This window comes from Aptenodytes patagonicus, chromosome 25 (assembly GCF_965638725.1).
Source record: "Aptenodytes patagonicus chromosome 25, bAptPat1.pri.cur, whole genome shotgun sequence".
In the NCBI taxonomy this organism is placed as follows: domain Eukaryota; kingdom Metazoa; phylum Chordata; class Aves; order Sphenisciformes; family Spheniscidae; genus Aptenodytes; species Aptenodytes patagonicus.
In genome coordinates, this window is record NC_134973.1 from 4,012,518 (window position 1) to 4,029,282 (window position 16,765).

The 16,765-nt window shown below is 41.6% G+C and overlaps 1 protein-coding gene across 1 annotated transcript in view; it reads right to left on the minus strand.

The window, feature by feature from the left end:
- CPAMD8 (C3 and PZP like alpha-2-macroglobulin domain containing 8) overlaps nt 1-16,430 on the minus strand; it is a 54,719-nt gene extending 38,289 nt beyond the window's left edge. The window contains exons 1-17 of the mRNA XM_076359437.1: nt 16,348-16,430; nt 13,899-14,050; nt 12,590-12,612; nt 9,966-10,131; nt 9,774-9,826; nt 9,279-9,296; nt 8,245-8,299; nt 7,995-8,108; nt 7,074-7,158; nt 6,667-6,775; nt 5,961-6,188; nt 5,630-5,800; nt 5,125-5,253; nt 2,645-2,834; nt 1,180-1,352; nt 921-1,070; nt 648-809 (exon numbers count right to left, since the gene is read on the minus strand). Coding sequence (XP_076215552.1) covers nt 648-809; nt 921-1,070; nt 1,180-1,352; nt 2,645-2,834; nt 5,125-5,253; nt 5,630-5,800; nt 5,961-6,188; nt 6,667-6,775; nt 7,074-7,158; nt 7,995-8,108; nt 8,245-8,299; nt 9,279-9,296; nt 9,774-9,826; nt 9,966-10,131; nt 12,590-12,612; nt 13,899-14,050; nt 16,348-16,430 — 2,061 coding nt within the window. The remainder of the gene's footprint in view (nt 1-647; nt 810-920; nt 1,071-1,179; nt 1,353-2,644; nt 2,835-5,124; nt 5,254-5,629; nt 5,801-5,960; nt 6,189-6,666; nt 6,776-7,073; nt 7,159-7,994; nt 8,109-8,244; nt 8,300-9,278; nt 9,297-9,773; nt 9,827-9,965; nt 10,132-12,589; nt 12,613-13,898; nt 14,051-16,347) is intronic.
- Between the last annotated feature and the right edge of the window lie 335 nt (nt 16,431-16,765).

Sequence of the window (16,765 nt, forward strand, 5' to 3'; positions counted from 1 at the left end):
CTCCTGCAGCAGTGGATAGTAATGAGGATTTAGAGTTTATGATTAAGAAATTGAGGCATTGGGGGAATATGTGGAAGCCTACGGGGTTTAAGACAACACAACAGAACAATCTAGCTAAAATTGCAGAAAGGACAAAAAATGAAGAGAGAGGATCAGGGTAACCTGATCAAGGATACAAAGAAAACATTACTGGTCCTTCACACAGATGGCCACAGAAGCTGGCAGAACTGGCGTAGGAAAGAAGGATTTCCAAAAGATAGCCTAAAAGGGGAAAGGCTATAAGGAAAGACTCATGTTCCACCTTCCTTCCCTGTCAAAGTAACTGCAGAAGAGATCTGCACGCTCACCCAGCCCTGGAGGAACCTTCTGGTCCCCTGTCTGATTCTCCAGAGCATCAGCATGAATTCCTTCACCCAACGGGATATCTGGCCCTCTTATCAAGATTGGCCAAAATCAAAGCACATTTCTCCAATATCTTTGCTGGAACAGTATACTTACTCTCTGTTCTCAGAAATTACTTTTCAGCCCACCCCCTGGAGAAACAGCTCTGATGTGAAAAAAATAATGGCCTATGGAGCTGAAAATTATCCTGCAAACATGAAAGTAAAAGAGACACTCCATAGAGAAGTGAGGCTGATTCTTCCTACTGTAAACGCGAAGCGAGCATCCTTGGTGATGTCCCAGTGCCAGGGAAAGACAGAAGATCTACGGCGTCTACGTGAGGACATGCCTGGCCACCAGAAGTGCCCTTCTTCCTTCGGAGCTCCAAAAGCATCAGATACATCATATTCTGCAAGCTCTTGAAAAACCTGCAGGGAAAGGGAACAGACTGCTGTCCTTAGGTATAAAGGCTACTTACTAAAGGTAAAGTGCATAGCAGTATTAAGAAAAAGACATCAGTGCCTTAAGCTTCCTTCTACCTGACTGGCTGTCAGCTGAAAACCTGTCTTCAGCAAGTAGACACTCTTATCCACAGTGGCAATGCAGACGCAGCTTGATTTTGCAGCTCTGACCTTGATGTTCACAACATCACCAGGTCTGGTCTCATTTGCCGAGAGAGCCACTGCAACCTAGGAATTTAACATTAAATCCCATTACCTCAACTCATAATCAGCAGACAAAGCTACAAAGAGTAACGAGACACCACCCCTTCCTCTCCACTAGCTACACTGCCAATACCTGATTTTCAAAGGAGGACTTCACAGTGAACTGCAGGCTGTCTGTAACCCCTTCTCCATTCTCCCTGACATAATACACCAGAAGACGGCCCAAGGGAGCCATGTTGTGAACTACTGAGAACCGGAGGAATGTCATGCAGACTTCAACCTCTGCTGCAGGGATACTGGTAGGTGCTAAAAAATAAATTGTAAAAAGGACAGCGTTATTTATCAAAATCACTCTCTTCCAAATGCCCCATCCAAATGCTGCAAGGCACAGAACTCTCCACCCAGGACTTGCATCCTTCCCTTGTTCCTGTTGCACACATTCTTCTTGAACTCAGAATCTTTTCCCTTCTTTTTTCTTTTCCTTGATAGGCAATTAGCACCCATAACATAGTGAGCAGTATGGAGAAGGTGGATAGAGAATGACTACCCAGTGTTTTTCCTAACATAAAATCAAGGAAATATACAATTAAGTTATCAAGCCATTTAAAATAAACAAAAGAGGGTATCTATTGCTGCAGAACGCTGCTGAGAGAGAAACTATAAATGGGTTTGAAAAAGGATTATGCAGTTTATAGAGCATCGTTTCACTAGCAGCAGTTAAATAGAATCATAGAATGGTTTGGGTTGGAAGGGACCTTTAATGATCATCTAGTTCCAACTCCCCCTGCTGTGGGCAGGGACATCTTTCACTAGATCGGGTTGCTCAAAGCCCCATCCAACCTGACCTTGAACACTTCCAGTGATGGAGCAACCACAATGTCTCTGGGCAACCTGTAAATACAACAGCTCAGAACCAACCATCAGTGCAGAAAGTTATTAAAAATTCTTAAACCACTGATTACCAGAAGCCGGGTGGGTACATCTAGGGAAATTTCTTTTCCCCAACTATCTGAAAGTGGCTGCTATTGCAGACATGTTACTAGTATAGACAGACTTTTCCTTTGGCAGCTGTTGTATGCATCTTCCCAAGCACATCATTCTTTACCCCCCCGTTCCCTGAATTCACCAGATTTGTATCTTTCTGTTATTGCTTGTACAAACTAGGAGTCCCTACTCCCATTTCCCTTCCCCATGCTAACTGCACGATCTTCTCCTTTAGCCTGATCCATGCTATCAGTCCATCTAATGTCCTCTTCCTAGTTTAAGCTCAACCAGCTTAGTAAATTGCCCCAGCCCCATCATACACTTTCCTACCACTCAGCTGATCCCAAGCCAAGCATATTACAAAAGACTAGAGTTTTCTTAACATAGAAAGACTACAGAAAGACCAGAGAAAACTCTCCAAGAGTTATCGCTCTTGGAGAAATTTATCTTTTTCTATATGACTGTGTCTGCAATGGATATCACTATTTTTCTTGCACAAAATTATTCTGTGCCCTTTAAGGAGCATCAAATTCAAAAAAGAGGATACTTAGGTTTGCAGAAAGGTTGTTTTTCCCTGAAAACAGGGGTGAGTTTGCATTTCTGATGCTAGCTACCTGTTCCTGGGAAGCGTGTGATATCAATGTTCTTCTCAAAGGGAAAGGTGGCTCTTTTGCTCCTCTGCTGGGTGATGTTACTGGGCTGCAGTCCTGAAAGGACAATGTTGCCTCGCGATGCCACTTCATAATGTAGAGTGAAGTTGCAAGGACATGTGGACTTCACCGCAATCCAAGCCTCCTCTCCTACCTGCACCCAGAGACAGAAAAGCAAAAGATCTGGTCTGTTACAATGCATGCTTTTTATTTATAAAGCACAGAAATCTATTTGGGTTTCAGTCCACAAGAGACGTGATCCCTCTCCAAAGAAATGTATGCATTGAAAAGTGTATTACATTAGCACTGTTTTCATGGACTTTCTTCCCAATAAAAAGGGGCCTGTGTTCAGCGCTTTACTCCCTGCAAACCTAACAGGAGAATGGGCTGGGGGGTTGTATGCATTAATGAAAACAATAAAGGAATCTCTGGAATCCTGAAAGTTAAGCCTTTTGGCACAGAGCAGCTGTCAGAATTGGTTGAATTTTAGATACCCGTTCAGTAGTCCAGCCCAAAAAAGAAAGAGATGGGTTGGGGGTGGGAAGAGATGTGCGTTTGATAGTCTTTGCAGTTTAATTGAGATTATACATGGTGATTACTTTCATATGGCAAATATAATTCAAACATAACCAATGTGGCATGAAATTACTGGGAATAGATCTGAGGGGAAATGCTTTCAAACTACACAAGTCTTGATATTAATTTGCAAGTCCGGCACTCAAGGAGCTGTCAAACACACAATTAAATGAGAAGAGAGCTTCTTTTTTCTGGGTAAACTCATCTGACGCCTGCAAGAGGCTTCAGAGCAGCACACTGACTTCCTGCACTTTTTGTGCACTGAAGTCCTATACCCAGAGGTACTCATGAAGTACTGAATCCTCTGGACACAAAATCCCCCAAATACCGCCAATCCCAACAGAATAGACATCGGTGCTCAGTCATGGGATTAGGTCTGGGTCATGTCTGGCTGAGTACTAAGCCTTCTGTGGAGCAGCTGACTTTCCTAGGAACACAAATTTCTTGCTCCTGGGATATGAGGAACAGCTAACACTTGTACTAAGTAGAATTTCTTCAGCAACTTCCACTCCTGAACCTCCTGCCATTTAAAGCACAGCAATGCCCAACTAAGACTGTTAAGGCTGAATAGCAGTGTTAAATCCCAATGAAATCTTTTGAAAAACCTCTTTCTTCAGCACTAACAATGTTACCTTCCCAGAATGTACATATGGTACAAACCAAAATGGCAAGGACTTGGATACAAGGAGCTGCTAATGGTTAAATACAGTGAGAATGCCACAGAGTCCAAGAAGTGCCTCGTGACATTAAATATTTGAAGTATTAAGAATTCCCCAGTGCAAATGATGAAACAATTCATTAAAAAATGAATGTAGCTAATTGGAACACCCAGTAAGAGCTGGCAAAGCAGGGAAACAGTTCCCACATCAGCTGGTCATCCAACTCCTAGCTTTCCCACAGAAGAATTAGTTCTAATCAGATTATAATAAGAACAATGTGTTCAGATTAGCAGTGTATAATCCCCTTTCCATACCTCAGGAAACTTGTAAAAGATTAATTAGCCATTAAACTACCATGAAATGCAATGATAAAAAAAATGCTCTTGTTTGGATACAAAGAGTCTGAAACCAACCTGACGGATCTGATGATAATAGAAGTCTAAGTGTGTGTATTGCCAAAACCCACTTCCCCCCTCCCCCGCCCCCAAAGCAATATGCAGACTCTCAGAGCATCTTCTTGGGTAGAGAACAAACCCTAAACAACTCTCAGTAAAACAATATGCAACAGAAATCATGGTTAAATCAGATCTTTCCTTTAGGAGAGAGATCATGACAAGTTCTATATGGAAGGACTACATTTTTAGAGAGGCTCCAATGAAAACTACGGAAGAAAACAAGACAACTATGTTCATAGTTCGATAACTGAAGATTAAACAGATCCAGCTGAGATTTAAACTGGAAGTTCTAGTGAGACTACATAGCCCTAATTTGGATCTTTAGTAATTAAGCTACTCCCACTAACTTCACTTCAAATATTTCAGCATTTGTTGACCTGAATTAAAGCATGTCATTTTCACCAAACAATTCATATGTGAATGTTACTGGAGGTGCACAGAACATACATTCAAATATGAAAAACTTAAATGTTGTCAGTGCCTATATCCACCCTCTCTCCCTTGTCCCCACAACACAAAGGAGAATGAGATGCTGCGTAAAGCATCAAAGGCACTTTGCTTAGAACCGTGTGCAGCCCACATTGAACAATTATTTGGTGGCTGAAGTGCAGCTACTTCAACCTTTGCAGTGGTTCCCAGTTCCCAGTAGTTCAGGATCCCAGAAACAGAAATGGCTAGAAATATTTAATTAGAACAAAGTACTTCAAGCCAAGAAATGCAGTTGTTGCCATGATGGAATATGAAGCCAACATACCTGGAAAGGTTTATCTGGTGCCTGGAGCTGGATGTGACACTTGCTGGGCGAGTACCAGCTACTGATGGACAAGTAGTTTGGCAGATATTGATCTCCAGACGGTTTCCCATCAATCGCTGTCACTTTTGTCTTAACAAAAGTTACATCTGAATGTTATACATGCATACAAAGCCTGATTCGTACTCTCTTCTTACCCTGCATCCCCATCTCCCATTTTATACTTCGCAGCTGTTCCATCTCTTGTCATCTTTACACAGCAACAGTACTCTCCAAATATTGGACCCTTACTATGTTAAGCTGTATTTGGAGAAGCATCTTTTCATGATGGTTATCAACATCAGTTCTATTGGCAGCAAGAAACAAAGCAAGTGTTTGCTGCATTTAAATCAAGAAGTTGAAGCTAAAAGGCACTGATTTCCTGTTTGTAGCAGTGATTTATAAAGTGCAGGTTTGACAAGATTAGTTACATTAAAGCCCGCTAATCCTATAAAGAGCTTTCACCTACCTCCAGCCAGACATATTGGGCGGCTGTAGGGATGGAGGGGATTTCAAACTCCACCAGGCCATTTCTTGATACCAGTTCACTTGTATAAACATTGTCCTTTGGTGTGAGTTCAGCTTTAATTCGGATAGTGACTCTGTCAGCTGGACTTCCATCAGGGTAAGTGACTTCTACCTACAAAGTGTTTCATTTACAGAACAACGGGTTTTACATTATAGTCAATGACAGAAACAGCAGGTGGGAAAAACACACCAGAACATGGTGTAACATCCTGGGATCAAGTCAGTATAACCTTGTATCAGCCACATGTCAGTGTCTCTACTTTTAATCTTACCTTTCCCTTGTAAGGCAGTCCAGGTTTGAACTGCTTTCTGGTATCCTTGGAGTACTTGATATCAATCAGCTGTTTCTGAACAGGCGTTGAGTCATCAAATGTAACCTGCTTGCTCCCATCAGAGCTGATCACAGTGGCCCAGATATTGACTGTGCCTCGAAAATGTTCCGGAACATCAGCTGGCATCATGTCTTTCACACACACATCGAAAACAGCAGAGCCATCAATCTACGAAGCGTATTGGGGAACGGAAACATAAGTTTGCATTCACGTTCAAAAAGCATCTAGAAGCCAAATCTAAAGCGTAGGCACTTGATAGGAGTTTGCAGCAGTATTTTTAAAGGATGTGGAGTGGAGGGAATTAATTGGGGAGTGGGTGAAGGAAAGAGGAAAGAAAGCAAGTTTCATTTTCCTCCCTTATCCATAGTCTGGACTAGCTCTGTCACAGTCCCTCATTCTCATGGTTCTCCCTCAGCCCCATATGATCTAAAACCAGATTAATACTATGTCAACAAATTCTCATCCCCCCAAATCATAAACATACCATGTAAAAATAGGCAATATTTTTATTATGCTGAACCCAATTATCACATTTATTCATTTATTTTCTGATCTCCCATCAGTAACATAAGATAGAGCTGTGGTATTAACTTCAAAGAGTACAGATCAGGCATTTTATCGCAGCTGACTCAATGGTCTCCCTCACCTGGGTGGTCTTGAGGACAGGGTGTCCCACTTCATGCCTGTAGTACCCTACGCCATTTATAGTCATATTGACAATTAACTTTCCTGTCACTGGTTTTCCAAAGGTATATCTGAAATGGAAAGAAGATAATGAATAACTTCCAGCTGTTTTCTGCTTTTCTGATTATAACAAGGCTAGTACCATGTGACCTGCACATCTAGAAAACAGAAAAAAATATCACAGAAGGTTTTCCAGCTTGTTATTGTTAACATGTTTTATGAAGGCTCTTACATAGGAAAGCTTCTGATGATGACCAGAAATCATCTGAAAAGTCTGCAGCAGATGAGACCCAAGCTCCAGTGACTGCATCATCCTGTGGCTGTACTACAATCTATAGTAATGAAATTTTATTTGGGACACGTTCCTACCTGGCATGGACAGTTCCTTTTTCGCACAGTGAAAGGTCACGAATGTAGCGAGGGGGGTCAATCAGCAACTCAAATTTTGGTAGTACTACAGTGAAAAGAAATACAACAGAATCTTTTCAAGGAGATCTTATTGCCCAGATTATAGCAAAAGCATACACAGCTCTGACAAGATCACTGCTCGTGTTCGGATGAGGGCAGTGTAGCTAACATTAGCCAGGACAGCACTCAGCAGAGAATAAATCAACAAAAGTAGCAAACCAAGACCATCTTGGCAAGATGACCTTAGCAACACACCCTTAGATTTTTACTTCTTTTCAGAGGGATCTGTGTTCCAGGATTTGAGCCCAAGCTTTTTCTTTTAGAAACATGGTAAAGAGCAGAAATCACTACTGACTCCTCCACAATGTGTCGGGAATGGAGCTGAGATATTAGCAGTTGTCAGTGTCTATAAATGCTTCTGTGATCAGGTCAGATGCCATAGGTGGTAGGCTGGGTGTAACGATGCCCACCTTTCAGCAAACAGAGGGACTTGGAGACTGAAAAGGCAGGTAGCAAAAAAAGAATTCAGAATTCCAAGGAGGGCTCTGGGAAAGGAAGGAAAGCACTGACAGACTGAAAGCATCTTAAAGAGTTTTCCAAAGCAAAATTAAATCTTTGTTACATGAATAGATCGTGCAATATGACACTCCATTTCAGGTCCTTTACTTTATGAAGTGTGGAGGACATGAACAAAGGGCTTGGTTAAGTTGTAAGTGTCTATATCCCTGAAGTACATAGTCTCTAAAGAATTTTTCCTCATGACATTTTTAAATGCATTATTTCTCAGGTGTTTCATCTCAAGTAAAAACATTTCATAATGTATAATAATGTTCTTCCAAATGTGCGTGGGTTATAGTCAAAGTTGATTTGGATACAACTCACCATATTTCTGAACTTCAAATGATTTGTTGTATGTGTGCCCCTGCATTTCAGCAAAGATGAGCCATTCACCAAACACTGGCTGATCAGACAAAGGAAAACTCATATTTACAATACCTGAAAAAGGAAACAACACACTGTGAACTCTGTGCCACTCACCAGCCCTTTTCAAGGCTTATTGAACATGACTCAGTATAAGCAGAAGCAAAAGCAAATAACAGTACACTGAGAAAAAAAAAAATCCAAAACTTACCACAACAAAATGGCTTCAAATTGCTCCACTCTATCATACGAGACCCCCGAGGATCCTGCATAGTGGTTTAGGAACGAGAAACATCACAGTGAAAATGAGTATTACTAATACACTTAACTCAGTTTGCAACAAAGAACTTCATTTTGCAATACATACGCTTTACTAACAGCTCAAATGTAACTAACATCTGTCAAAATTTTTCTGAAGATACTTTACTGGGGGGTATTTGCTTTCTAAAATTCAGCACTCATTTAAGGACACTGCTTCTATAGCCAACGCACACAAGTAAGCACTGTCAAGTGGCAGATCTTCCACCTATCTTAAGACACCTATTTTGGATGGGATGAACTGGCCTCTGAAGACGCTTTCTTTCTGTTCACAGAGGGAGCTGTACAACTAGCAAGACAATTTTTAGCTGACAAAGTCAGATAAAATTAATCCTGCTGGTTTTGTCAGCATTAAATCTGTGACTGAATGCAAACAAGAGAAGAGGGTGAATTCTTCTGCTTGCTGACAGATAAAGAAAACACATGGTTAAAAAAAAAAAAAGACTAGACACAGAAGGAACCTCTCATTCACCTCATAAGGAAGAAGACAGGAGCACCCTTTCCTTGCCATGAATTTCTATTGTCCACTATCATAATGTTTGGGTGCAGAGATGAGATTGGCCCTGCTATATCAGCCCAGGCAGATGAAGGATAGGAGAGTGTCTGCATTGAAAAGAAGGGAGAAATTGAGTGGGACTGTTACATTTATAAACCCCAGTGAAACTAGCCAATTCTTCTCAGGCTGAAAAATGGGAATGGATTTCTGAAACTGAAGTAGAAAACAAGTATATTTGTTGGTGATAACAAAAAAGCAAGACACAAAGAGCAGTTAAAGACACAGGGATAGAGATAATGGCATAGGTTACAGTTGGGAATGGCCATAATGGACTTGAAAAGGTACAGACGTGTGACTTGTTCCTCTTAAGGCTACAAGAATCTTGTGCCTCTACAGGATACATGCTAGATGATTGGCAGACAGATACTCACCACCACATAAGCTTCAATCTGAAAGGAAAAAAAAAAAAGAATAAAAGGCTTTATGAAACAAAGCTACTCTTCTGTTTCTCGTTATGAACTGCTCAGTCGATATAAGCAAGGTATGATGCACAAAGTGACAAAGTTTAAACATCTCTTCTTTGGTAAGAGTAGCCTGAGAAACATACGTTCATTCACACATCTAACTGGAAAACTAATACTTTGTGCATTATCTAAATAGAGCGCAAGTCTCTGAAAAGTTCTTCCAATTGCTTTGGTGTAGTTACATTGTATTTGCTAGCACCACAAAAGTGCGTATTCTGCTTCAACAGTAATCTAACCAAATGAAAAAAACTAAATTGTAAATAACAAGCAGCAATCACAAGATATGCCTAAATAGGTTAAGAAATCCAATTATATTTCTACATAAATGTATATTAGAGTAAAATACAGGTTGCCACGTATTCCATCATATTTTACAGTGCGAAAGAAAACAGTTTTCTTTACCCTGTCATTGACTGGTCTCAAGTCAGAAGTCACCGTAAAGAGGTTTATCAACACTAAAAAAGGAAAAGAGGAAATTGATTAGTCATCACAGCTGACACTGAACAGAATATCTCATCCTAGAATTTACCCTTGAAAAAAAGTTTTGCTTGAAAGCAGCTCTAGCATCTGGCAAGTTCTCCAAGGTCACTTTACCTTTCTGCTTGGGTTTATAGACAGGTTTATCAGTCTGGATGAACACTGATGATCCTTTGCTATCAATGGTTACTGTGGTATAGTTATGAAAAATGTAGCCTTCCTCTGCTAGATGCCGGTTGCCCCAGACTTTTAGATGTGCTTGTCCACGAAGTCCTGAAGGCACCTAGAAAACAGACCATGAGGTGAGGAAGACACAGAAAAGCCTTTGAGCTTTCTGGGGAATATAATTGACACTGAAGGGAGCAAAGAGCAGCCACCTGCTGCATTTCGGTGTAACTATGTGTTAGTAATAAAAAGAAAATGAAGAACATACTAGACCTTTTACAATGTATAAACTTCAAAGGAGGCAAAGTCATGCTAAAAACATGGCAGGAAATTCTCTTCTACCCTTTCTTTATCACTCAAGCAAAGTGATATTTGATCTACATGTGCAGCTTCTACTAAAGAAGGTGTGTTACATGGGGAAATCAACCATGCTATGGAAGATGCGGCTCTACTGACAGAGGGGAAAACAAACAAACAAACAAACAAAAAACCCCAAAACATGCATGCTTGCACATTTTCAACCAGTTGCTCAGAGAAATAAAAGACACTTGAAATGACGTTAGATTAAAAACTACAAAGTAAAAAATCTGATAATATAGAAATATTATGATAATAGGTCATAAGTTCAGAGCGAAAAAATAAATAAAACCAAAATCAGCAATGACACTGCAGATTTTATTCAATAGTGAGTTACAGTCTCTGGATAAAGAAATCTATAGCATTTGGTATAACTGCTGATGTTTCCTGTTAGATAGATCTATATTATACCTTCTTGAAATGAAAGGAATAGATACTTAGGTATTTCTGTATTAGCACAGTAAAGGGCGGGGAAGTATCAAACCCTTTCTAGAACCAGACACAGTTTAACTACCGGCAGGATAGAGCAGTATCAACATCAGCCATACAGTAATTACAGAGAAGACAAAGAAAACTCTGGGGTATGCCACCAAGGCAGAGGAAATCCAATCAGTCATGACAGACCATCACCAAGCTAGTTAGACTTCAATTTATTTATAGGTCAATGATAATGTAGATGATGCAGTAGGTGCAGTGAAGGCATCTATGCTGTGCTACAGTAATACAATAGAACTGTTCCCAAATACCTGGATCCACTGCAAAGAAAACAGAGTGTTTTTCTTACAGCACTGAATAGAAAAGACTCATTCAGACATGACCAGATTCAGTCAAGAGCTAGTGATGCAGTATGAAGGGTTTTTTTCCCAGGGTCGTATGCTACAGCAATTAATCTAGCATACTATCCAGAGCCTACAGCTCTGCATGGAACTAGCTACTGCTATTCCAGAGGCACATCACAATTTAATATTTACACGATTTGTTCCACCCACCCACTTTACCTCCCATCAGAGATGACAACTCCAAAGCAAATCCTGACTAAGAGATCCAACACTTTTAAGACTTATTCTTCAGTCCAGCTTCATTTTGCCTACATTTGAAGTAATAATCTTCCACCGCAAATCACCAAACATAATACACCTCTTCCAGTTCCAAATGTTTTGATGGTGCTTAATCAACAAGACTGAAAACTCATATGGCTTTGAACTTACACCCCACTTTTCAAAGATCTAGGAAGAGGGATGGAGACAAAGGTCCTGTACCAGCATGGAAGCACAGCCAAATTATCTCACTGAAACCATGAAAATGGCTTCATTTTTCTCTGTATGGTATCACTTAGTCCTACACACAGCATAAACTAAATTACTTCTTTCAATGAACAGCGAACTCTGAACTGGTAGCATTTAGCTCACTCCTTGGCAAGAGGAAGGATAACTGATGCAAGATGCAAAGCAGGGGAGATCTTTCACAGGATGTCTTTCTGCTTTAAGAATGACTACCTTCCACTGCACCCCAGATCTCCAGTATCCCAGCAATTAAAATAAAGCCAGATATCGCTTTAAAAAGTGTGATTTACTAAGGTAAACATATATAATTTCTTTTTAATGGCTACTGGCAACCCTCTGCCAGAATTGCATTTAAATTCATCATCATTTCACTCCACTACAAATCCTCTTTGGAATTAAAAGTTGTTTTCATTCCCTCCATCTCTTTAGTATGGGTAAGCTTCATTTTATGGACTATGCTGATGGCAAAAATATTACTAACGTCAAAGGCTAAAATGTAGACAAAACTGGTGAAAGCCTATGTTTTTTAAATAACATAGTAGTACCAGAATAACTAGCAGAGACACAATGGTCAATAATCTGCCATTTCTATGGATTTCTGTGGTCTGTCCAATGCTCCATGTCACTTACATAGCAATATGTACTGCCATTCTTATAAAATAATCACAACATAGAACTTTGTGTTGAGCAATGAGCCACAGATTCAGCCACTGATTTTCTTCAGTGGTGTAAGGGCCTGACAGATGAGCTGTGATGGATTAAGCTTTGTTCTTTTCACTCTCCACTATTCCTTTTGCAAAGGTTGCTTCCTCCTTTGTGTGTGCACCAGAATGCGACCTGTATTTGTGCCACAGCTGCTCAGAGAGCCATGCCTCTGGTTGAAGGCAAGTCCCTCACGTTTTCACCAAAAACATCTTAAAATAAATTGACACTCACCTTCAGTTTAATTGTTCCTTTATCTAAAATATGAGAGAGAGAGAGAGAGAGAGAGAGAGAGTTAGTTATTCTTCTCAAGCTAAGGTACTAATGTTTTAGCCATTTGCAGTTGAGTGAAAGGAGACCCCATGTCATAGAGCTGCTAACTGCAATACCCCTTCATTATGATTTCACGTGAAGTAATCTTCCTGCATTGTATAAAACAATCTGCAGGGTGAGCAAGTCGGACCTAGTAGAGTTCTCCAGAATAAACTTGGTCCACATTTATTCACAATTTTTTCCCCAAGGTAAATTGCAAAGTGCTCTATGGTTAGAGAGTACCACCAAGGCTGAGGTTTCAGCACAGGGCATCCTATGCTTACAGAAGTATTTTGCTGTAAAAAGGACCCGGCCTCTTTTGGGACTTGAATAATTCTCAAAACAAACACTTATAGAATCTATTTTGATTGCTGGATACAGCCATACCTAAGATTTCTCTTTAGCATATGTTGTCCACATGTGTAAGCATCACTCCCTTTGAATTACTTAGCAATTGTCAGCCAATTTCAAAGACGACAAGGGGAGGATAAAACCAGAGACAATCTGTTCCAAGAAAGGAAATGGCTTTTATATAACTCCCAGTTTTTACACACAGAAGGGTTAAAACATGATGGTTAAAGAACCTGATTGCCTGAGCCTTGTCTACATTACAGCTTACACCACTACTAGCAGTGGTAGAACAGCGCTCCTGGACTGCATTTTCACTGATGTAAATTCATTCAGTATTAAGTTGGACATAATCAAAACACTTTTTGTCTTTACACACAGGACAGAGAGGTATCTGTCTTGGATTTCAAAGACCCAACTGCACAAATACTACCACTTCTCTCAGCAATACTCAGTCCTGAAGACGGGCAGATTGCATTTCCAGCACTCATTTTAAAATAAGGGTAGAAAATGATGAAGAAGTTGTAGATTTTATATTTTTCTTTCAAGTCAACTTATCTTATTCCTTATACAGCTCCCCAGCGTCAAACATTCAGGTTTCAAAAGGAAAGATAGTCACTATAAAACTCTTGAATATCAATTATCCAGGGTCTCTGTATGTCTTGGTGTTCCAAAATTATCGGCCTCAGATGTCTGAGATCACATATATCGAAACCACATTAACACAATCAACTGAGAACGTTTAGCAGTAGTCAATGAATTAAATATTAGTTTGTTTCCAGTTCCGTTATCACCTAAAGCAATTCTCTAAGAGATACTGACATGCTCCCACAGCACCTCAACTTATAAACTAGTTCTCAAGTTCAGAATTACAGGAACTTACCCAGAACTGTTCCGTGGCCTCGTGACACAGTTTCTCCTTTGACTACTAGCTGAATCTGGACTGTTGTCTCCTTGACAGAGTTAAAGATGGTTACGCTTATAGCTTCCTCAACACCAGATCGGAAAACAGAAGGTGCCGCAATCAAATAGCCCCTGAGGAGCAAAATTGGAAGTGGACGGTCAAGAACAGCAACAAGAGTGTGATCTTTATTTGTAAGCCACTTTATGTATAACAAAAGGAAAAGAACAGACTACTCTGTAACACATTTGCCCCTGTAGGGTCACATTTGTGACCACCAGCAGTCTAGGCCTGTATCTAATATGCATAAAACGAACACAGATTGTAATAGAAACGAACAGAGCCTACATGACTTACAAATCCTTAGTATTTAAATAAAGACAGTAGTATTGTTTATTGCATATATATTGTATAGAAATTTATTTATATATTATAAACAAACTAAATATACAACTAGCTAATCATAAAAAGGCTGAGGCTCATGAAAGAATAAGGAGGTACCTGAACCTCCAGGACAGTTTTGTAGGTAATGCTTTGTTTTGAAACAATTTAGATACTTCTAACATTTTTGCCTCAATTATTTTTCATGGCCCCATTTTCATAGTTCAACTTGATATACAAAAAAAGAAGTGACTCTCAGTGCTGATACTCAGCACTTTCTAAATGTCAGATTCGCATTCATGTAATGCGTCTAAACTTCCAATTTATGTAGAAGCAGCCCAGAAACTGCAGTTACAAAATTGGGCTCAAATTCTCAGTTCTGCTACCACTTTTTTGTTCAAACAATTATATGGTGCAAGTTTAAAAACCCCGGCAAAAAGGAATTACTTTAGCAGGCACACAAACAGCTTTAAAGCCACCCTAGACGACCTCCCATATATACTACAATCCTTGTGTTTCTGAATGGAATCTGTACCATTCCTCTCTGCTGAATGGCACCATGCCATGAACTTGTCAACTAAAAGCATTACAGACTCCGAGCTCTTTGATGCGTTGGGTTGCAAGCAACGCATTTATATTCTCTTCATGACACACCTTTCTGGGGGTTTTTCTACCCAAAAGGATTTTTTTTTAAACGAGGCAATTCCTCATACGACTCTTTAAGCCCAATTTCTCAGCCCATGCCTTTCTACAGCTCCATGAGCCAGGTTGCTTTAGCTCATGATTAATTATCACTTTGGGATGAGGATGATGGTGTTTTACAGCCCCCAAGTCATCTTTTATCAAATTCCAACCCCATGTTTCTCTCTCAGCAGGCCTCATTGCCATGGAGATCCCATTACCCCCAAAGGAAGTTCAGATCTCTGTGGCATTTGAGTTAAATTGCACGGGGTACTTGCAGATTCAAAACCTTATGGTTGCCAGGCTTGAAAATTCATCAGAACAATAATAAATAACAATAAAAAGTTACTACTTAGCCTGCAAATTCTTGGTAAGAAAGACATAGCTGGTCTAGTTGCAGAGGGAGAAAGAGTACCATCTGCATCTAGTATGAAATGATTAGATTCAAACTGTCACATAAGCACAGCACTACAGTGCCATATGTGAAGCACATGTATTCACATTGTTCTAAATTGCTGCAACTCTTTCTGAAGTATCAGTCCATTGATACAGCTATTTGAACCGCTTAATAAGTGGCATTTTAATATTGAATGTTTAACTTGGCAATTAAACAGTTAACTTGACAGTGACTGGACAGATCCTTTAAGCACATTTGACTAACAGCTCTGTCAGGTTACACCAAAACTTGGCAGGACATGAAATATTTTCTAGTAAGCAAGTGAAAATAAGTTCTCCATGGCACTCAGTTAATGCAGCTATTCACAATGTTGACGGGCTATAATAAGCTAGGGATAAAGAACAAAGCAAACCTTAATCAAAGTTAACCTAAACACGCTGGAACGAGCTGTGGATTCAGTTTCTAAAAGCCAGAGAACTTTCCCCGCAGTGAAACGTTTCTCCCCGGATGATTTTCCCCACAAGAATGTTTCACATGCTCTTCGGGAGCAACCAACATTACCTTCAACCATCCCAAGCACAACAGCAGCCCCTGCGCAACACCCCGGATTCCTTAAATAATTGTTTGCAGATAAAAGCTTTGCAGCCGCTCGCTGGAGGAGCTAGAGGCAGGTATTTCTAGGGAGGCTTTCTTCTTTTTTTTTTTCCCCCCCTTTCCCTGCGCTATGCACTTTTGCACCGGCGAGTACAAACGTGCTGCTCGGCTCGGGAACCGCCGCAGCTCGCCTCCCCGACCCCAGCCCCTCGAGGGGACTTTTCGCAGGCTTTGTTAAGTGGCTGGTGCAGCCACCCCCGGAGCCCCTCGCAGAGCAGAGGGGCTCGTCCGCCCCGCCACCCTTTACCGGGCGGCTGCCCGCGGGCCGGCGAGGGTCCCCGCCCGCCGCAGGGTGCGCGACCTCCTCCCGGTACTTACTGCCTCTCTCGGGGCTGGGCTGCGCTCAGGCTGCAGAGGGTCAGGAGGACCCCCCAGGCGCAGCCGGGCTCCTTGCGGGGCATGGTGCTCCGGAGCCCCAGACCACGGCGTTCTCCGCGGGCAGGAGGAGCCTTTTGTTCCCGGCGAGCGCAGCCCGAGCTTCCCCGCCGCCCCGCTCCCGGGCTCGGCTCCCCGGTGCCTCTGGCCGCCGCCCCCGCCGCGTCCCCGCCCCCGGGCCGCCCCCTCCTGGCCCCGGTGCCCGCTCGGCTCCGGCCCCGGCTCTTTGTCTGCGGCTCCCCGCCTGCTCCTGACAGCATGCACCGGGGGAGGGGGCCGGGCCCCGCACCTCCGCCTCTCGGCCCCGGGCCGCAGCCTGCCCCCGCCCGGTCCCAGGTGCGCTGCCCGCCCGGCGCCAGGC